The sequence below is a fragment of the Pleurodeles waltl genome, chromosome 3_1 (assembly GCF_031143425.1).
Source record: "Pleurodeles waltl isolate 20211129_DDA chromosome 3_1, aPleWal1.hap1.20221129, whole genome shotgun sequence".
NCBI lineage: Eukaryota > Metazoa > Chordata > Amphibia > Caudata > Salamandridae > Pleurodeles > Pleurodeles waltl.
In genome coordinates this window covers 184,982,131-185,007,507 of record NC_090440.1, presented here as the reverse complement: position 1 = coordinate 185,007,507, position 25,377 = coordinate 184,982,131, and the positions used below count along the sequence as shown (strand labels likewise).

Genomic DNA, 25,377 nt, shown 5'->3' with positions numbered 1-25,377 from the left:
AAGGAGGCACTGTCACCTACCCCGGCAAACAATGTGGTCCGGGCAGCGCCGGTGCTAACATAGAACAATGCCAGTCCAGCTCCATGTTGGAGATGGGTTTGATTACGGGCTCAGCACTGGGAACAGTGCCACGTGACTGAAGCCCAGCTCAAGACAGCCCGACCGGCACAGAGGGCGAACCCACTAGCAAGAATCCAACCAAGGCATCTCCCAAGACCGATGGGGCGCCCCAGAGGGATCTGCACGGCCAAATATGAGGTACATAGCCTCATAAAACTCCTTGAGTTTGGCGGGGGTTGCACCAGTTCCATGAAATACACAGAGACGTGGAGCAGACCCAGGCTCCCAGAGAAGGAGAGCGTGAGTAGGGTCTAGACTTATGGTGTTCTTCATGTGCCTTGTCTGATGATTTGGAAGGACAAGCCTCTTGGAGGACTTTCTTCAATGTATAATATTTTTTTTTCTTCAACTCCTAGGTTCTTGGGATAGGCTTGCTACTCTATTCACTTCTGATAATTATTAATAAAAGTCAACTGAAGGAGAAGAAAAAGTTATTTACCTGTAGTTCTCCTCCAGGAGAATCTATTGAAATCACAGGCACTGTGGAAGAAAACAGATATTGATAAGGATCCAAAGGCTCTACTCCAAAACAAATGGAGGGTCTACCACTGACAGGGAATGTTGGGATATTGGTGGAATGTGTCACCTTCATGTTTTCAACTTCTGAGAGTTCCTGCGGCCTATCTGGCTACACTGCCATTCTTCGTTCTCACTTTTTTTTTCAAAAAAGTTCTTGTTACTTTTATCTAATCTAGCAATATTTGTTCAAATTTATCCATCACAGCCTGCAATATGTTGTCACAAAAGTATATTTGTTTTCTTAAAATTTCCTTTTCTATAGAAAAGTACATATTTGCAAATATAACACCAGGATTCCACAGATGGGTGGGGCAATTCGATGCTTATAATTATCAACAGAATCAAATAGAGATGCACTGAAACTAAACAATGTATCTATGCATCTATAGACACCGCTTAATTTCTACTAAAAATCTACGCTGAATGATGGACAACTTACTCGCAAAATCTCACCATGCGGTCGCAGTCAGAAAAAAAAAAGATTTCACTACCATAACTAGTTAGTAATAGTTATCATCAAAGAACATCAACAGACTATGTCACTGCTTTCAAAGGCAGTAGGTGAAGCAGTTAATGATTTTTCAAGACTTGGATCTGTTAAGCTAAGTCGGAGGCTAAGTGCCTCACCCCGACAGTAGAACTCATGCAGAGAAAGATGCAAGGCAGCTGATTCCATTCCTCAGCCACAGATTCTCAGCAAAAGCAAGGAATCCTAGCCTACCAACTTCAGAAGAGACATGCTGGAATCCCACTGCAGCACAAGATAACAAGACTAAGTGAGACCCCTTCTCCTGGAAAGTTGGTAAGCGGCAACAAGAACCAACAACAGAGAGGAGCCTTAGGGCAGAGAAATCTACGATACAATAACATGGCCAAAATAACCTAGAGAAAGGACCAAAAGGGGGGCAACGGGTGACATTGACATGAATCTTTCGTGCAAAGAGGTTGGATGCAAGATTAGAAAGCATTATGGTGATTACTGGTCAAGAACTGACTGCTGTAGACCCCCCCCCAATTTGTTTCTGTTAGAAATAGATACCTGCTGGTGGTGCCAACTAATCTATTATGATTCCTATAGCAGAACATAAAGGCACTAGCTCGGGCGATTTCAAACAGACTGAAAATGATAAAGCTCAATGCAACGGCTAAATAGAGCAGTTTACCCCCACACGGGGTCCTACTGGATGGCACACCAACCATTACAAGTGAAATATATGCTCCTCAAATGCACTGAAATGCCTTTAAGGTTACACAAAGAGAAGACTACTTGGCTTGGAAAATACCTTGGTTGCACTACACAGAAGGATATGGTTAAGCACAAACGCAAATCATATTATTCACTCCCTAGAACATGCCTTGCACCAAACTTCCAAAAGACTAGGAACCCAGTGAAGGGTCCATGTTGGAGCACTAATAAAGGACACTGGAGAGAATCTCATGAGACAGGTGCATCCTGAAGACTGACAACCTGAAATTTGAGGGCTTCCTAAAATCTTTCATAAATCTGACTTTAAAATTTAACCTGTCACTTTCTCAATACTGAAGGTATCATTTGACGTACTGTCTAAAAGCCCTGCTGAGATTGTCACCAATTAAACTAGACCATCTCCTGTATTTAGAAACGGATAGCATTGGGATTTTACTAATATATCATCGATCACTGCTTTTCTAGACCCCATTTTACAGCCTGAGACTAGCAGGAACACAGGTTAACGAGATCATGGATGAGGAATGGGAAGATTACTCTTAAACCACAATAAAGGATTGAGATATGATTAAAATATGCATAATTTAAGATTGTGTATGCATGGCACTGGTTTCCCCTCCTGATTAAGGTCAGCAACATGTAATCAAATCTTGTGTTGGTGATGCACAAAACCTGACTGCAACTTCATGGAAATGTGGGAGACATGAGTGCTGCTGGACAGGAATATAGAATAGAATTAAATCGGACCTTGGGCAGAGGGGAAATTTGGAAGCATGGTCTGTTTTACTTCATGATACATCAGGATTTCCAGAGATCATGCATTAATGCCATAAGAGGTTTTCCACATCACTAACTTTAGCTAAAATAGGGACCCGGGGATTATGGAAGACACTAAATTTACATACAAATGACTCATTGCTTCCAGATATGTCAAGACATTTGAAAGAACTATATACAAACATAACAGTCAGATTGAAAAATTCACAAAAAGCCTTGTGGTTTCTTTGAGGCTTGACATGCGGTAGAGGCTACTGCTGGAAGTGACAAATGTGAAATAATTAGGCAGGATTAGGAGGCCAGCTAAGTTGTATAGCTGTTATTGTCCCTCTCAGCCTTAATGGTTTATGTTGTGAATTATGTGATGGGGCGTTTAGGATCTCTCATGCTCATAAGAAAGAGATGATACACAGAGGAAAAGAAAAAAAGACCGTGCAGAACAGATGCTTTTGCAAGACAACTGCCTCTTACCACCATTCCGCACAATGCCATGTACAAAGAAAGTCATACAAAATTCTCTTTCAATAAAGAATTATAGTCAGAAATACACCCTTCATGGCATTAATACTTACAAGGAGAATTTTAGAAGACATTCTCCCCCGAGCACTGCACGGCCCCGCGACCTCAAGTAATCCACCAGGCTGCCCTAAAATTAAAATTAAGAGATGCAAGAAGAGGTTTAATTTTGTAAATCTCATTGCACAGCGAGGAAGGAGAAAAATAGATGCTATGGGAGGGATTAAGTGCCTTAATTATACTTCGCCTCCTGAAAGATAAATCACCTTGGCCATGAACTCTGTGACTATGTAGAGACTGCTTTTATCCTCCAGGATGACCCCCAGGAGCTGTACAAGGTTCTTATGCCGAAGCTGCCTATAAAGAAACAAGAGATCAATATGATGAAACAATGTTTAGGCATTAATACCTCAGTAAAGCACAGAAGAACAGAAACTCTTGCTTTCTCCCCACAACTGTGGGAAGGAAGCAAGTGTCGAGAGTGCACCATAAGGAAAGAATGGAATGTAGGACAAGTATTACAACTGAGGAGAATAAAGCTACTGTGACCTCAGAATAAGGCACAGTAACAAGAAGCTCTAGGAGCCAACAAAGACAGAAGGTGGTAGGCCCAGGCAGGCAGATGTGAGAAAATGTAAGGAAAGATGGGTTTTAAAAAACCCAAAACAAAACAAAAAACAAAACACACCAATTCAAGGGGACAGAAGAATGCATTTGAGAAACAGTGGAATGTGTACACAAATTGCAGGTGAGTAAAGAATTATCAAGACAATGACAGGAAAAACTCAGGAAGAGAAACAAGACCAAAGTAAAAACAGAAGAGGGTAAAGGGTACAGTACATACAAAATAAAGATTAAAATGCCGTGAAAAAAATGACTTGCATATATTACAGTAAAAGACAGATCAGCATCAACACAGTGTGACCAGATACACACTAAAAAAAATGAAACTTGTAATGGTGGTAAGTTAGATCCACCTCCGCAACTGCCTGCTTGTCACTTACGTCATTACCAAAGCCTCCGCCACAAAAGCCTGGGCGGTTGCATCATTCTTTATGCATTTCACTGCAACTTTGTTTCCTTGATATTCTCCAAGCATTACATCTGAAAGTAGAGAAGATATGGGAAAATGAAACTTATCTAAATTAAATATACTAAACATTCTTTTAAAGTAAATGTTAACAGAAACTTCAAAAAAGGATAATTAGTGGTCTTTAAGTGCAGTGTTTCACAAAGAAAAACATGATGGGTCATAAGGTCCTTAACACCAATTACCCATTTTCTCAAGATCAATTCGAGATAAGCCCAAGAAGGAACAAAAGCACTCATCCATTTCTCCCGGAGTTACTGCACTACACAACGACGTTTTGGACCCCTGACTCAGGGCACAGACATATGTTGTGGCCACTTTGAAAGCAGAAAGTATGGGCAAAGCTATGGTGTGAATATTTTAACACTGAGTTTCTACGCAAGCCAGAGTTTGCTTTGAGGGGAATTTTGAGAAGTTTAACTCTTTTTACAGGTTAGGGACCAAGACATGGTTGATTCTGACCTTAACATTGTTTAGCATCTTCATGCTTGACAATTTGGTTAAGAGTGGTGAAGATTGTCTTTTAGAAGAAGAGAGATTCACCGTCTTTTACCCTAGGCCAGTGGTTTGCGGGGTCAGGGTTTTGGGCGGTGGGTGGGTGGGGCGTGGGGGGGGTGAAATGAGTCGAAGTGAAGCGTTGTAAAAGAAGATATTTATTCCATTTATAAACAAGTATTACTCCTGTAGAAGAGGGGCACAGCACCGCGACCAACCGTCACCTCCACCCATCTGTCGCCTGGAATGGCATGACATCACTCTCACGATGTCACACGATTCCAAGTGACACATGCATATTCTAACCACCTCACCACACTTCTTCCCCTCTTTGAAAACTCAACCCAAACTAAATTCATAAATTAAATATTAATCTAGACACTAAAATAATTCTAAAAATACTAACAACATTTCATCTATAATTATGGACCTAAAAACAAATTCTTGAGAAACATATGATATAACAGTACACTCTATAGATCATACATAATATATATATAAATTTTTTTACATCATGACATAATCCTGAAACTTTGCAGGCTTATTTCTGACTCTCACACTTCTCCTCCCAACATCTTCACTAGTTCCAGTCGGGACATTAACAATTAATTGTTTTTTCATGCCTTGCATTTTCAAGTTAGGGTCCAAAGCTATTCTTGTAGTACGCCACCAAATACCATCTGACAATTTCACAGCATTCTTACGTAATTCTTGAATTTGCAGAGAATCCTTGAATTTTGACATACCTTTCCTCACTAACAAAGGATTCTTCACTCGCACCCAATCCCCAACTTGCAATGGATCCTTTTTGTCTTGTGGCTCACACAATTTTCTTTGTCCCCTATTATTCGAATTAATTTCCGCCATTTGCCAAATTTTTTTTACATCCGCCCCTTCATGAAATAACTTTACCATCCAGAACGGGCATAATTCGGTCGTAGCAACTCTACCCCTCATAAGTTCAAAAGGACTTTTCCCAGTGGCTACATGCGGTGTAGTGCGATACGACCAAATCAAATCTTTAACACTCTGGCTAACTGACATATTGCTTCTACACGCAGCTTGAACACAATCCACTAAAACCCGGTTAAATCTCTCCACCATTCCATTGCTTTGGGGATGATATAAAGGTGTTCTAATGTGTTTAATACCACATTTATTTAAGAATTGCGTCATGTCTGATGAAATAAACTGAACACCATTATCAGTCAAAATTTGTTCAGGAAAACCTTCACGAATAAAAATGTTTCTTAAGCAATTGATGACACTTTGAGTAGTAGGAGCTCTAACAAATTCTACCTCAACCCATCTCGAAAGATGGTCAATAATGACTATAAAGTACCTCATATCCGGTGGTAATATATGATACGGACCCAAAAAATCTAGACCTATTTTTTGCCAAGCCCTAGCTGGAGATGGTACAAAAGAATCTGTGTCTTTCCCTGTGATCAAAACCTTGTCACTCATGGAGCACTTAATACAACTCCTTACATACTCCTCTATCTCTTTATCCATTCTGGGCCACCAAAAATCTGATCTCAACCTCCTCTTCGTGATAGTCGCACCTAAATGACCAGAATGAGCACCAACAATTAAATCCCTTCTCATGCTTTCGGGAGGAATAAGTTTATCACTCCTCACCAATTTGTCACCCTCAATAGATAATTCATCTGACACTTTCCAAAATGGTTGAAGATCCAATGAAAGATGGCCATCCAGACTTCACCAAACACATCACTTTACTCAATAAGTCATCTTTCTTCACTGATTCAATCCAACTTTCCTCATCCATAGATTTACAACCATCAGAAATATAAGCTACAAAACATTCTTCAATTTCTGTTTCCCACTCCTCTTCATCATCCTCTTTGATAGGTAATCTAGACAGACAATCAGCTCTACTGTTTTTCCCACCAGGTATATATTCGACCAAAAAATTAAATTCTAATAATTTGGCAGATAACCTAGCAATTCTGGCTGTAGAACGTTTAATCTTTCTCCCTGACAATATGTCTACTAAAGGCCTATGATCTGTTTTTAACATAAATTGTCTGCCCCATAAATATGGTTTAAATTTCTCAACACTCCATACACATGCCAACAGCTCTTTCTCTATCACTGAATATTTGCGCTCCACTAAGCGTAGAGTTCTAGATGCAAACCCAATAGTCCTTTCCAAACCATCACTCGAGACTTGTGTTAAAACAGCACCTAAACCATATTCACAAGCATCTACCGTAACCACAGTTTGCAAACCTTCTGTAAAAGGTCGTAACACTGGAGCTTTAATAATGTCTTGTTTAACCTTTTCAAATGCTTTGTTGCACTCATCTGACCAAGCAAAAATCGCATTCTTCCTTAGCAGAGCTCTAAAACACTCAGTGGTATTGGCAACATTTTTCAAAAATTTAGCATAAAATTCGCATAGTCCTAAAAATGACAATAATTGTTCTTTAGTTTTAGGTGAAGGCGCCTCTAAAATACTTTTTACTAATCCCGGCTTTGGCTTAATCCCTTGCTCAGATAAAATGTGACCTAGGTACACAACCTCTCTTGATTTAAACACACACTTCTCATCCCTTAAAGTTACACCTCTGTCTTCTAATGTGCTTAAAACATTTTCTAGAACCTTATCATGTGCTACTTCAGTGTCTGAAAAAACCAAAATATCATCCTGAAAAACAACAACATTTGGGTTATCATTGAACATGCTAGACATGAGTCTCTGAAAAACTGCAGCTGACGAGGCTAGTCCAAAAGGCAGCCTACAGAACTGAAACGTACCATCAGGTGTGACAAAAGCCGTCAAATGTCTAGAGCTAACATCAAGCTCTACTTGATGGTAAGCTGATTTCAAGTCCAATTTTGTAAACCAGCTAGACCCACCAACTTTTGCGATCAAATCTTCAATCCTTGGTAGCGGAAAGTTGTCTACCCAAATTTCTTTGTTCAAACTTCTCAGGTCCACACACATTCTTAAATCCCCTGAACTCTTCTTAGTTAAAACAATTGGAGACAACCATAAAGTGCCCTCAACTTTCTCTATAACACCTTGTTCACACAAATCTTGTAATAAATTTGTTAATTCTGTTCTTATACTGAAAGGTACATTCCTTAACCTATGTTTGACAGGAATTGCACTTTGTTTGATTTTGATAGTATGTGTAAAGTTAGTTATCTTCCCTAGTCTATTTTGAAATAACCTTTTGAATTTCTGTTGCCATATGCTTGTCCCTTTTTCAATTGTATTCACAGGACTTGCTCTGTTCCTTTCAATATACACAGGTATCTCTTGTCCTGGTTTAATAACTAATTTAAATTCAGCCTGGTGAATCAATCCTAAAACATTGATTCCCTTTTTAGCCACATAGACTTTCCCATGAATATTTTCATTATAAATAGTTAATGACGCCCAAAAATAACCAAGTAGATCAATTCTACTCCCTTCAAAAGCAACAGTGGAAACATCAGGACTACATAGTGGTTTTGCTCCCCAAAATTCATCATATTTGTCTTTTGACACAATAGTAATACGAGCTCCTGTGTCTACTAATAACTTAATAGCCACCCCTTCTATTGACACTAGAATGTCAGGATCCACAATCAACTTGCTACTTGTATGTCCAGTCTCTTTGACCATCAATACCAACTCGTTCCTGTCTTGTTGTTCCATTTGAATCTCATCATTTAGAACACAGCGGACATTGTTCTTACGAAGACTTCTGCACACTCGTGAAAAATGACCAGTTTTGTTGCAATTCCTACACTGTTGACCAACTGCAGGACAGTTTTTGAAAGAAGATACATGAGAATAAGCCCCACATCTATAACAGAAAGTCTTCTGACTAGATTTGCCTGTAGAAAAAGTTCTAGATGACGTAAAACCATCTTGTTTTTTCTCCAACCCATAACTCTTCTTACTATCCACACTCTGAACATTAGTTACTGCACCTGATATTGTAGTATTTGCTAAGGCAGATTCCAATTGTTTTGCATCTTCCAAAGAACACTCAATACTTTTCGCAATATCAATAGCTTTGTCTAGAGAAGGATCTTTACACGTAAGCAATTTTTCTTGTATTTTCCTTGAAAAACACCTTGCTACTAATTGATCCCTAATCAATTGAGATGTAAAATTTTCAAATTCACATTTTGCAGCTAGTACTTTCAATGCAGTAATAAAAGTATCAATACTTTCATTTGAATTCTGCGATCTCGTGAAAAATTTATATCTATGTACTACAATATTCTTAGTTTTTACAAAATGTTTATCCAACTGTGCAATAGCCATATCAAATTCATCTAACTCTTCTTCTTCGCCCACTTGATACGTAGGTAGATGATCAAAAAAATTTTGTCCTTCAACTCCTAAATAGTAATACATTAGACTTTTCTTCCTTTCAGGTCTAAATCTATGACCATCAATAGCTCCGAGAAAAGCTTTAAATGATCGTAACCACAGTTTCCATTCCAATGGAGGATCCCCCGGATCTTGCAAGAAAGGAGCAGGTGGATGAATATTCTGCATTGTCCAATTAGTAACAAAAAAACTACTTAAACAAATATACTTCAAAAATGTATATTCTTATTATTTCTCTGTTTTCTATAAATAAAGCAAAATATAATAATTTAATCTTCTTTGGTTGTTAATTTGAGAATTTATTCTTCCCAATGTAAGATGGCCGACACCAAAAAAAACTTTCAGATATCCAGAGTCCCTTTTTTATTTTACTGATGAGATCGTAACAGGAAGTTCATAAAAAAAACAGTACCACCAGAGCCTGAAGAACCATTGAAGACTGGAGGTGAGACTTGCCTTTATTTTTGGTTCTTAATTACTTTTTACTTGCTCCGATCGATGCGTGTGCGCAATACAAAATGCCTCCTGCCCGAACTCACCACACTCCGAGTAGCGCGTGTGTGTCCTGCGCGCGACACTGTATTTTAACGTTTGTTGCACGAGCGTTGTTCAGCTTGTTAACGCGCTCGATTAATTCAAACTAAACCAATCGATGCGTATACACACCAACTCGGAGTATACTGTTTCTTGTGCGATCACAAAATGCACTCATATATTCTGCGCCCAACAGTGTATTTCACTGTTTGTTGCGCGAGCGTTAAACTGTCAAGTGTCTCACGCTGCCACCAACAATCTCATACTGCTGCAAATCAGCTGATTTGTAACTGCCTTTACGCTTAAAGTCTCTGTGCCCCACACCACCGCAGTTACTGTACTTGCCAAATTCTCCATCAAAAACATCCGATCCAGATCTTCATAATTTCACTTCATTCCACCATTTCTTTTTACTGTTCCGTGTTCAAGAACGTTCCTGAGGACCTTGATTCTTTATCCTCGTCGCCACATGAAATGAGTCTAAGTGAAGCGTTGTAAAAGAAGATATTTATTCCATTTATAAACAAGTATTACTCCTGTAGAAGAGGGGCACAGCACCGCGACCAACCGTCACCTCCACCCATCTGTCGCCTGGAATGGCATGACATCACTCTCACGATGTCACACGATTCCAAGTGACACATGCATATTCTAACCACCTCACCACAGGGGGGTTGTACCTTAACACATACTTGGACCCACAACTCGATCACTCAGCTACTGGGGACTGACAAGGTAGACAAGCAGCTCAAGTTATCCGAGAGGGAATGTTTCACGAGGGACTGGGGGATGTTCAGTGGTTAAGGTATCTCACTGGAAGGGAGGGCACATTTACCTCTTCTGTTCAAGGCTCGTGATCAAGGTTGGATTATTGGTTGGTCACCCAGGATGTCAATACTTGGGTGCGACAGGTACAACACCTACCATGTACACTATCGCATCATGCACCAGTTTATTCAGAGGTGCTGATACCCACACGTGCATCAACACCATTTACCTGCCACATAGAACCTACAGCTCTGTTTGACCCTGTATTCCGAGATGTGTGTACAGCAATTATAGCATATTTTAGGGAAAACGCAGGTTTTGAGGGCAAGGCTGGTACTCTTTGGGAGGCATTCAAAGTCCCCATTAGAGGAATATGCAAACACAAATGAAGACCATAAAGCAGAGGTTGCATGATCTCGAAACCCAGAATGTGGCATCTCCCAGTCCTCAAATCCTAGTAGATACTAGAAACGTAATTACAGAGTATATGAGGAGAGCAAGAGGTGAGGCACCTTCTGCAGCGTCATGAGGCGCTGACACATTGGGAGGGAGGTCGCCCAGGCTGTATCCTCGCGAAGAGACTTCAACAACAGTGGGCACCTACTTGCATCACAGCTGTGACCACTTCGAAGGTGTGAGTTTATGACACTCCAGCAATTCTCCACGCCTTTAAAGACTTCTATACACAATTATATGAGACCTGAGAAACTGCATCAGATGCCAACACTGCTGCATATCTTGAGGATGTAGCATTGGCTTAGATTTCGGCAGGGCAGAGAGAATATTTAACACAACCTCTGACAGTGGAAGAAGTGAAAGAAGCAATATGCTCCGTCCCAAATGGTAAATCCCCAGGTTTAGACGGCCTGACCAATTAATTCTATAAGCATTATCATGAGCTACTGGCCCCAAACTTATATGTAGTATACGTAGAAGCATATTGACACCCAGACACTACCCCCATCACTAGGTGAAGCCCTCATAATAAATCTCCTAAAGCCGGACAGGCCCCCAGATATAGGCAACTACTATCGCCCACTGTTGCTCATCAACACAGATAACAAGATCCTGGAAAAAATGTTAGTGACTAGGAATAAACTGGCGTTTCCCAATATAATCCTAACGGATCAATCAGGATTCGAGCCCTCCAGATTGACAACACACAATGTATGCACAATATTTGCGTTCCTGCACTACCTAAATCCTTCTATGCAAGCTGCAGAGTTATTATTAGATACCGCCAAGGAGTTCGACTCGTCAGAATGGAATTTTATGTTAACCATTTTGCATCGAATAGGGATGCCGCAGTCCTTCCTTTGTTGGATACAGTTGTTGTATAGCAATCCAATGGCAAGGGTGCGGGTCAATGGGACTATTATTTGCCCTGGTGCTAAAACCACTGGCATGAATGGTTTGACAGTGGCTTGCGGCTCTGTGCTTTCGCCAGCTCCCTCTGGCCATTTTGTTGCATACCAACGACATGGTCCTCCTATGTCCGTGAGCCATACAAGTACCTGGTGCAGGTCATTCAGGAGTATATCAGATGCAAACGGTACTCAGGGCTCAGTAATAACTGGGCAAAGCCCTTTGTCCTTCCTTTGCTCTCCTCCACGATTCCATACCAGTTGGACATTCCACTGGGATGGACGACGGACCAGATCAAATATTTAGAGACATGGGTTCATAGAGACCCGGAGTGAATGACTAGATATAATTATGGCAGGGCAGTCACAAAACTCAACAAACAGATCTCTAGATGGATATGCCTACAATTGTCACTAGCCGATCGAATACCAGTTATGAAAAAATCATATTGCCTAAGTTCTTATACTTGTTTGTTAATATACCCTTCACCCTCACAAAAGCTTTCTTTAAAACTGTCCGCACACTTCTGCCGATATTGGCTTGGGCCCGAAGGCAGCCCAGAATAAACTGGGACGTACTCATGCTCTCATATGATCAGGGGGTATTTGGAGCACCGGATCTCCATCTATATTATCTGTGTGCCCAAACACACTTTGCTTATTATTGGTACTCCCCCCCCCCAACCATATCTGCCACATTGCCACATTTAGCAATAGAACAAGACAATGCCTACCCTATACCGCTTGATGCGATTCTCCCTAACAGCAGGCCATAGAGACCTCAAGAGGTTATCAATCCTGTCATCTGCATCTTAGGAGCGTGGAGGCGGTTGGGTGCCAGGGAAGCCCGCCTGCTGCTATATGATCCGGGGCTCCCTTTGCGCTGCCATCCAGTGATTTCAGTGACACACGAAGCACGTGCCAGCTACATGGGTTTGGGTTAAAGACCACATGGCAGAGCAGTTCGTGGAGTGGACAGATTTGCTGCACGGAGTGGTACCAGCTCCACCGGTATCATTCACATACTTTAGGTTGACAGCCGCACTGCATGAACATTACCCCAATTCTCTGCAGCACCTCCAACTCTCAGGGCTGAAATGGTGATGGGGGTGGTAGAATGCACTCCTCAAACATGCTTACTTAGTTTGATAAAGAATATCCAGCCAAAGTATTGGAGGCTAATGGCGGCGACACTTCTACTGGCAAAACAAAGTTGGCATGTACTCGGGAACAAACGCTGCTCTCTCTATCTGGCCAAACGTAATTCGAAGTATACGCAGAAGAACTCCAGAAAGCTTCCAGGGACATATTGGGCCCGTTCTCGCCCGTTCATGACATACTTGCTGTCCAGGTCACATGAAACAACCGGTAATTCTCTATGTGGGGCAGAGTAAGTAAAAGGAGAAGGGTACCGGTTATCTCGCTGCTGTACCAACTCACGCCGTGCTCTCATTCTCAATCGACAGTTTTATAATATGGACAGTTAACTGCAGGTGTAACGAGACGTGATGTATGTTGACTTAACTGTTGTTGAAACAGTCAATAGAAATTTTAATAAAAAAAAAAAAAAAAAACAGGAAAAAAAATAACTTTGCCAACAAAGGCTTTACTGGGCTAAAGAAAGACAATATCGGTATGTCAGCTAAGAGAGCCTGCAGAGGGTGGATGTTGTGGGATGAACACCATACAACACACTTGTCTCAGTTATACGCATAAACGGTTTTGGTGGAGGGCTGATTGGGTGCTCATGGACAGAAGTTCCTGGTACCACACTCTCCTCACCCCATACGAAGGACTTTGGCCCAGTTTTTCCTGCTCTTCGTTAGCACTCTGGGCAGGAGAAGCAAAGGCTGTAAGGTGTACAGATGTCCTGAGCGTCAACTGAAGGAAAACTCATCTTTGAGTCAGAGGCGCATTAGGAACACTCAAAAGTTTAGACACTTCCTGAGGCACAGGGTCTCTTGTTACAGAAGCCACAACTAAACTTTGCGCTGTTTGCTGCAGCATCACAGTAGTAGTACCTTTGTGAGTACCTGTACCCATTCCTCCTTGATAGGCAGAAGGAAAGCCTTTTGTGCCAAGTGGATCACTGGTAACTTCGACTAACTGATGTGGAAACGAGTTTCCTCCAGAGACTAGAGTCCTCTGAGTTTCACCTCTCCCAGTAGATTTCTGCAACACAGCAACGATGGATTTGTCACTACAGTTACAGGGGTGTGTAATTTAATAAAATATCTACTTGTCCAAGAAACAGGTTGCTTCATAAATCTACGTATGCCTTAAAAAATCTACTTGTCCCTTTGGTGTCATGCAGCGTGGCACCAAATCATGGCAGCAAGCTCATTATATAAGAGCTCTAGTAAAAGCTGCTCTGAGAGGCTAATGCTATAACAGGGCTTGAATACTGCAATATCCTTATTTTGCCACTTTTCACAGGTTTATGTACTGGGACTGGAGGCAGCGGTAAAGCAATAGTTCCAGGGTTGGAATACCCTTTTGAGTCTGTTTGAACCTTCTAACTTCCTTATTTTAAGGGTTTTCAGGAGCTCTTCTCTAATCTTTTCCTATATTGAGAAAAGTTGGAAATTTACTCCCAAGAGCAGAAGTAAAACGTCTTCCAGGACTGGGAAAAAGTGGTTGGAGGGTAAGTGAACTTGTTAACCATCAACGATTTTTTTTGATGAGCACATCTACAAGTGTGTTTTGCTCATGCTAAAATATAATTCACAAATATTTTCTAGGAGTACAACTTTCTGGTCTACTTCTGTAAATACTTGTGAATTGATAAAATATGTAAATCTGCACCAATGCAGAGATACTTACATGCACTTTTGTGACTCCTTTTAAGAATTTGGTAAGTTTTGTGACTCTTAAGAACTTGAGGAATTAGGTATGGAGTTAACCAAGACCTTTTGTTTTTATTAAAATTCTTCTCTCTCTATATCCATCTATCAATTGGCTTCACTGTGAGTGATAGCATTCTGCTCTTTCGCAAGGAGTATATCAGCACACAAAGTAGTTTTGTTCAGGGCCAGGAATTTTTGTGGCAATGTGTGCTTTGAGATCAACAATATTTTTGCTTTTGTTTGTTATAATGATAAGGGCCTGGCAGCTCCCACAACAATAAAGTTTTCAAAAGCCATGTCAAAACAAGACACGCATTGATAAAACCAAACAACTGACAATTTCAAATCTATTGGCTTTCCCAATGCTTGTTTATTTTCATGTTTCCTATATTCTTGTTGGAAGGGGTTACGCTGATTTTCCATTATAAATACTGTTTTGAAATACTACCATGCATCAACACATTTCGTTAAATGATGCTTCAAAGAAATGGTACCTAATACTTCACAGTAGTTTAGCAAAAGTTTTGTTACCTAGTTGCATTTTTTGTGAATACTTTATTTTGAAAACAAAGAATCAATCTTGCTTTCAAGCTCCTCCAAATATCTGCATCTAATCAAAGGGCATTCTGGATGCATTATACGTAGACTCATTATTAAACTTTGCAAAGGTGTACTTTTTATTTTTATTTTTTACTGGAAACACGGTCAGTAATGCAGTCAACCTTTCAACATTTATTTACAGCGCTTACCCTAATAATAAAGGTTTTGCGTTAATGAACCATGAATACAATTTCGAACACCATTAAAATATGGACCCAAACATTACCTCGGCTGCAGACAATTCCCTTCCCTAATCCATAATGTGGTACTGTGAAAGGACAGCCAAATGGTTTGGGCTGCAGGGAGTTGGGCCGACCGGTCCCTTGAGCCCCTTACAATATGTCCTGGGCATCGGTCAATAGGAATTCCACACCCCTGCAGTTAGCTCTGGGTGGGGCAATTTCAGTCCAAAAGGTTCCCTTGGTACTGAGCCCACAGACATGACGTCCCATTGCAGAGCCTGCCTGTACCATCTTGCGTGTCTACAAGAAGGATGCATGGGACTACAAGCAGACTGCAGAAGACCAAGAGGCCTCGGAGCCGCTCTCACTGAGGCCTAGGTTAAAGGTCAAAACATTATGATCTAAGCTCAACTGTCCTGGACTCTGAAGCAGGGTGAAGGCTCGGAAGGGCACCATGTCCAGGATGTCTACAATGAAGGGACACGGTTGTAAAGGAGTCACGTGTGACTTTGGGATGTTGCTGAAAAACCTAAGGATGTCAACAGGTGAGCCGTCATCTAGAGGAGGCTTACAACTGTTTGCGGCGAGCCCGCCTTCAGTAGTCTGTTGTCAAGGTATGTGAAGACTGGAAAGCCCAACTTCTGCAGATGGGCAGCGATCACCACCTTTGATAACACCCAAGGTGCACTTGTAAGGCCAAAGGGGAGCACTGAGAAATGAAAGTGCTCTTTTCTTACGTGAAACTGCAAGTAGCATCTGAGGGCCTGCAGAACAGTATAAAAGCAAATCATTTCACTTATAGTGTATTGCCTCTTTAGCAATCTCTAGTGGAAAACTTCCTGAATAAGTATTTTTTCAACAATACATTACCTTTTAAATGCACACACAAAATGTTCCTTGTTTTAATTAAACTGTCTCAATTAAAGAAATCTATAATAAACGTTGATTCTTTCTATAAGGGGTATGGTACACTGTAAGGAAATGGCTCCCTGTTGCAATTACCCCCCCACTTTTTGCCTGATACTGATGCTGACTTGACTGAGAAGTGTGCTGGGACCCTGCTAACCAGGCCCCAGCACCAGTGTTCTTTCACCTAAAATGTACCATTGTCTCCACAATTGGCACAACCCTGGCACCCAGGTAAGACCCTTGTAACTGGTACCCCTGGTACCAAGGGCCCTGATGCCAGGGAAGGTCTCTAAGGGCTGCAGCATGTCTTATGCCACCCTAGGGACCCCTCACTCAGCACAGACACACTGCTTGCCAGCTTGTGTGTGCTGGTGGGGAGAAAATGACTAAGTCGACATGGCACTTCCCTCAGGGTGTCATGCCAACCTCACACTGCCTATGGCATAGGTAAGTCACCCCTCTAGCAGGCCTTACAGCCCTAAGGCCGGGTGCACTATACCACAGGTGAGGGCATATGTGCATGAGCACTATGCCCCTACAGTGTCTAAGCAAAACCTTAGACATTGTAAGTGCAGGGTAGCCATAAGAGTATATGGTCTGGGAGTCTGTCAAAAACGAACTCCACAGCTCCATAATGGCTACACTGAATACTGGGAAGTTTGGTATCAAACTTCTCAGAATAATAAACCCACACTGATGCCAGTGTTGGATTTATTACAAAATGCACACAGAGGGCATCTTAGAGATGTCCCCAGTATTTTACCCAATTGTTTAGTGCAGGACTGACTGGTCTGTGCCAGCCTGCTGCTGAGAGACGAGTTTCTGACCCCATGTGGTGAGAGCCTTTATGCTCTCTGAGGACAGAAACAAAGCCTGCTCTGGGTGGAGGTGCTTCACACCTCCCTCCTGCAGGAACTGTAACACCTAGCAGTGAGCCTCAAAGGCTCAGGCTTCGTGTTACAGTGCCACGGGGCACTCCAGCTAGTGGAGATGCCCGCCCCCTGGACACAGCCCCCACTTTTGGCGGCAAGTCCAGGGGAGATAATATGAAAAACAAGGAGGAGTCACTGGCCAGTCAGGACAGCCCCTAAGTTGTCCTGAGCTGAGGTGACTCTGACTTTTAGAAATCCTCCATCTTGCAGATGGAGGATTCCCCCAATAGGATTAGGGATGTGCCCCCCTCCCCTCAGGGAGGAGGCACAAAGAGGGTGTAGCCACCCTCAGGGCGTGTAGCCATTGGCTACTAACTCCCCAGACCTAAACACATTAGAACCAAGCAAGATAGATTCCTGCAACCTAAGACGAAGAAGGACTGCTGACCTGAAAGCCCTGCAGAGAAGAAGGAGACACCAACTGCTTTGGCCTCAGCCCTACCGGCCTGTCTCCCCACTTGAAGAAAAACTGCAACAGCGACGCGTCCCCTAGGGTCCACCAACCTCTGAAGCCTCAGAGGACTACCCTGCATCTAAAAGGACCAAGAACTCCTGAGGACTGCGGCCCTGCTCCAAAGAAGAAACATCTTTGCAACAAAGAAGCAACTTTTAAAGAACACACGTTTCCCACCAGAAGCGTGAGACTTTGCACTCCGCACCCGACGCCCCCGGCTCGACTTGTGGAGAAACAACACTACAGGGAGGACTCCCCGGCGACTGCGAGCCAGTGAGTAGCCAGAGTTGACCCCCCCTGAACCCCCACAGCGACGCATGCAGAGGGAATCCAGAGGCTCCACCTGACCGCAACTGCCTGCTTCTAAGAACCAGACGTCTGGTAAGGACACTGCACCGGCAGCACCCAGGACGTGAAGGATCCGACCTCCAGTGCAGGAGCGACCCCCAGGTGGCCCTCTCCCTTGCCCAGGTGGTGGCTACCCCGAGGAGCCCCCCCTTGCCTGCATCGCTGAAGAGACCCCTGGGTCTCCCATTGAACTACATTGCAAACTCGACGCCTGTTTGCACACTGCACCCGGCCGCCCCCGTGCCGCTGAGGGTGTACTTTTTGTGCTGACTTGTGTCCCCCCCGGTGCCCTACAAAACCCCCCTGGTCTGCCCTCCGAAGACGCGGGTACTTACCTGCTGGCAGACTGGAACCGGGGCACCCCCTTCTCTCCATTGAAGCCTATGCGTTTTGGGCACCACTTTGACCTCTGCACCTGAACGGCCCTGAGCTGCTGGTGTGGTAACTTTGGGGTTGCCCTGAACCCCCAACGGTGGGCTACCTTGGACCCAACTTTGAATCCTGTAGGTGGTTTACTTACCTGCAAAACTAACAAACACTTACCCCCCCCCAGGAACTGTTGAAAATTGCACTAAGTGTCCAGTTTTAAAATAGCTTATTGCCATTTGTGTGAAAACTGTATATGCTATTTTGCTAATTCAAAGTTCCTAAGTGAAATACCTTTCATTTAAAGTATTGTTTGTAAATCTTGAACCTGCGGTTCTTAAAATAAACTAAGAAAATATATTTTTCTATATAAAAACCTATTGACCTGGAATTGTCTTTGAGTGTGTGTTCCTCATGTATTGCCTGTGTGTGTACAACAAATGCTTAACACTACCCTCTGATAAGCCTACTGCTCGACCACACTACCACAAAATAGAGCATTAGAATTCTCTCTTTTTGCCACTTTTGTCGTGAGCAGTACCCCTGCACCCAAACAGCTGGTGTTTACCGACTGCATGTGTGTCTGTGTCATCCGCACCGGAAATGATGTGCCATCCATATAGGTGCCACCCGGGTAAGCTGACATCAGCTTCTTTTCATGATGTTCCACGTCAGAAGATCGGAGTAATGAAGAACAATGGCCACTGTTGTGGAAAACTAGGGCCCTGAAAGGGAAAGAGCCTTGTCCCTAGAAATCCGTTCAGAGAGCAGGGAGACCGGTTTGGTCAGTATGGAATCTGCAGCTAGATATAGTGTCTACAAGATAAGGAGTTACTGAAGATAACTAATGTTTCCAACTGATAGAGACTTCTAGCCGCAGATCCCTTACCTTAAAATAGATACCCAAGCAATACCATCCCGGAGGTGGGTCTGCAGACCAATTTCAAAAGATGGAGGTCCTTCAAGACCGAACAGGTGAAGTCTTCATCCCTATGGACCAGACTATCCAGGCAGTAGTGCTTTGTAAACATGTGCAAAGAGGCCCAAGTTGCTGCCACAGCAGATTTCAAGGACTGGAACATCTGGTGCTCGCAGCTTTAGCACTGGTGGAATGAGCATGCAAGCCCTCCGGGGGTTGCTTATTGGCCAATGTGTAGCAGATCTTAATGCACAGTACGCCCTCTGGAGATGGTCCGCTTCTGCATGACCCGTCATTTCTTCACTCCAACATATCCCACGAACACTCGATTATACACCCGGAACTCTTTTGTTCGATCAAGGTAGAACAACAATGCTCTTTTTGGGAGGAGTGTAAAAACTGCACACCACTTTGTCAGGAAAGATGATGAGGTAAGTAGGCTTAGCTGACAAGACCTGAAGCTCACTCACTCTTCGGGCAGATGTGATCGCCATACTGAAGGTTGTTTTGACTGCAAGGAGCCTGAAAGGACAATTATGGCTCGAAAGGAGCACAAGTTTGCCGGTGCAAGATGAAGGTCCCCACTGAGTCACGATAAATGGGGAAGGGGAAAAAAAAATTCAATACCCTTTAGAAAGCTATTTACAATAGGCGACTTGAAGGGGGACTGCGGGTCAGGAAACTGCAGAAAAGAAGAGACAACAAAAAGATAGTGCTTGAGAGTTCTCAGGGCAGTATGAAAAGGAGAACCTGAGAAAGGGGAGCAGAAAGGGGATCAACATGTATTTCTGAAGATCATGTCACAATCATTTTCCATCAGAAGGCAGACACTGTCTTAGTGAAGGGTCGCCTAGCCACCAAGATCACATCACAGACTTCAGGAGAAAGGTCGAAAGCTGTCAACTGCTGCAGCTCAATCTTCACACAAGAAGGCGTAGACTGGTCAGGTCCGGGTAAAGGAACCTCTCCTGCTGCTGCGACAGAAGATCCTCTGCCTGATCGGAGGATCAGATGGCCATGCTCAGTAGCTCAAAATACCAGACTCTCCATGCCCAGCCTTGAGCCACAAGGATGGCTTGGACCCAGTTGCTCTTTATCTTCTTAAGAACTCTGTCCAGGAGTGGTATGGGTGGAAAGGTGTGCAAGCGGCCTGAGCTCCACTCCAGAGCAAAAACTGCTGACAGCAAATATTCTTGGTGACAGCGAACAGATGTAACCAAGGCTTTCCCTACTGCTGAAAGTGACCTTCCACCACCTCTAGTTGGAGATGCCATTCATGATCCTCTAGGTATCTTTGGCTGAGTTCATCTGATCTGGCATTCAGAGGTTCTGAACCACCAGGGATATGTCCTGATGTGCCAGCCATGTCCAGAGATGCAGAGCCTCTTGACAAAGGATCCACATCTCCACCCCACCCTATTTGCTGTAGTACCATATAGAAGTAGAGTTGTCAGCGAACACCTCCACTAGCCTCCCCTTGAGGGAGGGTAGAAACGCTTTCAATGCCAGTTTGATTGCACTGAGCACCAACAGGTTGATATGAAGTTTGGATTCTGCCGGAGACCAGAGTCCTCATCTTCACCCCTCCCAGATGGCTGCCCCATCCCAGGAGTGGCGCATCTGTCACTACTGTCAGATCTACTTGCAAAAGGGAAAGTGGTCTGCCACTGACCCAATCGCCACTACTGCAGGTTTTTTCACAGTTACCTATGAGATCTGAACAATGTCAGAGATTCCTCTAAAGCTACACCCAGTCCCATTTGTAGGAAAGTAACCGCTTTCTTGGCATGGTTACCCCTATTTTCTGCCTGTGGTCAGTGCGTTTGACTGTGTTCAATGGGATCCTGCTAACCAGGACCCCAGTGATTATGCTCTCTCCCTTCAAACTTGGCTGCTTAAACCATTTACACCCCACATTTGGCATACTGGTGCACCCATGTAAGTCCCTAGTATATGGTACCCAGGGCACTGGGGTAGCAGGGGATCCCCACAGGCTGCAGCATGTATTTTGCTACCCATAGGGAGCCCATGCAAAGTGGGTCTGCAGGTCTGCCATTGCAGCCTGCGTGAAATGGTGCATGCACCCTTTTCACTAAAGGTCACTTCACCAGGTCACTATAAGTCATCCCTATGGCAGGCCCTCCTAGCCCAGAGGGCAGGTGCAAGTACCTGTGTGTGAAGGCACCCCTGCACTAGCATAGGTTCCCCCACGAATTCCAGCTCCATTTTCCTGGACTTCATGAATGCAGGGACGCCATTTTATGTGCGTACTGGACATAGGTCACTACCTAAGTCCAGCTACATATTGGTAACTCAATACTGTTGCCAGTATTGGAAGCATGATTTCATGCAATCTGGGGGCTTCTTAGAGGACCCCAAGCATTGCTCCCTACCAGCCTTCTGGGGTTTCTGGGCAGCCCAAGCTGCTGCCACCGGTCAGACAGGTTTCTGCACTCTTGCTGCTTCAACAGCTCAAGCCCAGCCCTATTGGTGTCCCCACGTAAGTCCCTAGTATATGGTACCCAGGACATTGGGGTACCAGGGGATCCCCATGGGCAGCAGCATGTATTATGCCACCCATGGGGAGCCCATGCAAAGTCTGTCTGCATGTCTGTCATTGCAGCCTGCGTGAAAGGGTGCATGCACCCCTTTTACTGACTGTCAATGCACCAACTCCGCAGGTACCCTTTGCATTTGAAGCTCCCTGCGAGAGAGGAGGCAAAATGGCAGCTGAGTGATTCGGTCATACTGTGCTCCCCCCACCTCCACCCGACCTCCCGGATACAGATGACCCGCCCTCGCTCCCGAACGTGTTACTGGCTACAAGCGTTTTCCGATCTAATTACAGGCGGGACGCAAGTTCATCTCGGCTTTTGGGTTTTGTTTGCTTCTCAATAAGCCCAGCAGCGAGTGTGCTACATTGTTTCATTGCGCTGGTGAAGAGACTCGTAACACGGATGGCGGCGAGAGGATCAAAAGGTGGCACCCGCTGGAGCTGGAACAACTGTGAGGCGGAAGAGAACTCGTGGCTCTGGTGGTGCAGGACAATGCAAGATGGTGAGAGCTTCTACACGGATGGCAGGTGAGCCGGATAAAATAAAGATGGCGTCTTGTGCAAAATTAGTGAGTGCTCCTTTAGGGAAATATTTTTAAATGAAAGCACACGCTGATCTGATAGTAAAACAGAATTCGACTATTGGCAATATTATTGATACAGGTGGGACTGTGGAGTCAAGTGAGAATACATTGAGTGGTGACTGTTTGGTCGAGCAAGAGGAGGGAGGGATACACAAAGAGTCTTTACAAGCAGTAAATTGTGGCCCTTCCCCCATCCATGACCGTATACATTCGCCCATGGAAGAAGCGGCTGAAGTAGTATCCGAGGAGGGCAGGAAATCTGAACCAAGTAGCGATTCTGCTCCTAGAGACACTTCAGCCCAGGCAGAGGTACAGGCTCTGACTGAGGCCCTGGCTCATGAGTTATCACCAGTAAATATGGGTGAGAAAGTACAGAAGGGTGAACAAATCTGGGGTAAAAGTGGCTGACCCTGAAAATCGTTCAGGATTTAGATGTGAGGGATACATTTTTCTCTCCGTCAGATCAATCTAGTTGGACCACTGATGAACCTACTGAATCTAGGGAGGGGAGCAGTCGGGCTTGGAAAACTTCCTGGTCCGAAGCGGGCTCTGAGACAACCACGCCGGGTGAGGATGAAGATGAGAATTTTGAATGGGGGAAAGGGTCAGGTCAACCTGAAAGTTTTAAAGCGGCCACGATAAAAAATTTAAAAAAAGATAAAAATGTAAATAAAAAAAAATGAAGAGAATTTCTTGCTCAGGCTCACCTGCCCGTCAGTTCGCCACCAGAGCCTCTAAAGCCTTACAATGGGATTACTCCTGTGTCTGGGCTTGGTGGTCTTGGCTCTCTGGGTGACTGACACAGCCCAAATTTCCCTGGAGATGATACACCAGAGTATTATGGAACATCGGGAGGAGACAAAGGTTGAGAGTCGCAGAACACAACTAGCTTCCCGCAAAATGCAGGGAGCTATTCGACAGGTGGCTAAGACTTGCACCGACTTTGCAATACACATGGGAGAGGCTGAAACCTATAAATCGAAATTGGAGGATGATACCGTTGTGCAAGGGGAGATTAGAGAATCTTTGAGAAGCCAGATAGAGGATACTCATCGAAAACTGGCAGATCTTGAAAACAGAGCTAGGCAAAATAACCTCTGAATACTGGGCATTCCAGAGGGGGTGGAATGGGCAGACCCACGGAGCTTTGTGGTGAATCTCTTTAAGGAAGCCTTCCCAGATCTAGTGCAAGGGATTGGGAGAAGGAAGTTCAGAGAGCCCATAGATTCCCCTTCAAACAGAGAAAAATGGATATGGAAGGAGGGAAACCCAGGGTTATACGGATATGCCTTCATCATTTTCTGGCAAAACAGGCAGTGTATGACCTCGCTCATCCGGATCGCAAACGTACTGCTCTACGAAGTGATTTTTTTCATCAGGCCGGATTATTGTCATGCCACGGTGGAGAGAAGATGGAGGCTTAGACAATTAAACTCACCACTGCAGAACAAAGGCACTCAGGCCTTTTTGATTAACCCAGACAAACTGAAAGTGACTGCTAGCGGCAGGACTCTCTTTTTTCTCTCTGAAGTAAAGGCTAAGGAGTTTCTGGACTCACTGACATTTCACCAAACTGGACAATCAATTTGGGGGGGGGGGGGGGGGGGCTATAAGGCTGCTATTACTGTGCTATGTTTTTTCTGGCAATACATGAGGGGTAGAAATACCGTTTTTAATATATGATGTTAAAGTAGATGGGTTGTGGTTTGGGGGGTGGGAGGGGAGCATACATCCATCAGGGGAAGGACCTGGCTGGTCCTGAGGCTTCTAATGGGTAGCGGGAGTGGGGGGAGGTCAGGGGCTCAATGGTTGGGGTGTAGGGTGAGCCCAGGGGGCTCAAGGGTTAGGTGATGGGTTGGTAGGGAGAGAAGGGAGGCAGTTTGGGAGGGTTTCAGGGTTAGGGGGGGGGAGTCGGGGTTAAGGAAGGGCAAGGAGAATAACCACATGATGGCATACAGACAGGAAGTTTCTATTGGGACTACAGTAAAATGGGTTGGCAAAAGTCGTTGGAGAATAAGCTTTTTCGGACAAGCAACTATAGCTAAACTATGGGCTTCGGGACATTTAGAGTAAAGAATATGGCTCATAGGTTAAGAATATGCTCTGTTAACATATGTGGTTTGAATAACCCCAAAAGAGAAGTAAGGTGGCTGTGGCTATAAGGGCAATTCAAGCAGATCTTGTCTGCCTAGAAGAGACCCATATCCCCTGGGGGAGACAGGAGGTATTGAGAGGGTTGGGAATGACACTTTTAGCCTGTACTCATCAGACGGGGCAACACAGGGAGTGGTAATTTTGGCCAGAGGCTCTATATGTAGTCTAGGTCGTTCGCTGGTAGATTAATGGCAGCCGCTGGATCATTATAGAATACAAAGCAGGCGCAGCTAGATTAACCCTTTGTACCGTTTATAGCTCTAACTTTGAGGAAGCTGAAGTACTTAAATTTAGAATTAGCCTCCTGGCCACTCCCTTTGGTGATGTGTAGGGATTTTAATATTCATCTTGAAGTTAACAAAGGGTTTACATCACCGGCTAGATATTATGGACGTAAACCCAAGGTGTGTAAGGCTCTGTGTGATTTGATACAAGGTCATGCCTTGGTGGATGTATGGGAAAAACTCAAATCCCCGGACCCTGGCTATACGTACTACTCTTTCCCTCACAATAAGTTGGTATGCCTTGATTATTTTTTTTTACCTCACTAGCATGTATATCTGGAGCAGAGATATAACTTACCCCTAGAATTTCATCGGATCATAACCCATTGTGTCTGGCTATACCGTTAACTGGATTCTGCGGGCCGCACCATGTTTGGACATTTGATAGAAGAGTATTAAGGGAGCCAGCCTATGTAGACCATATGCGAGCATGGTCAATACCGTTTTTAGAGGATAACAGATACCGCGGCTTCAGGAATAATTTGGTATGCATTA

At 43.9% G+C, this 25,377-nt stretch overlaps 1 protein-coding gene across 3 annotated transcripts in view; it reads right to left on the bottom strand.

The window, feature by feature from the left end:
• Positions 1 to 25,377, bottom strand: part of CSK (C-terminal Src kinase) — a 507,465-nt gene that overhangs the window by 86,340 nt on the left and 395,748 nt on the right. For all 3 annotated transcript variants that reach the window (XM_069222133.1, XM_069222134.1, XM_069222135.1), the window contains exons 10-12: positions 4,144 to 4,243; positions 3,406 to 3,496; positions 3,196 to 3,269 (exon numbers count right to left, since the gene is read on the bottom strand). In XM_069222133.1, coding sequence (XP_069078234.1) covers positions 3,196 to 3,269; positions 3,406 to 3,496; positions 4,144 to 4,243 — 265 coding nt within the window. The remainder of the gene's footprint in view (positions 1 to 3,195; positions 3,270 to 3,405; positions 3,497 to 4,143; positions 4,244 to 25,377) is intronic.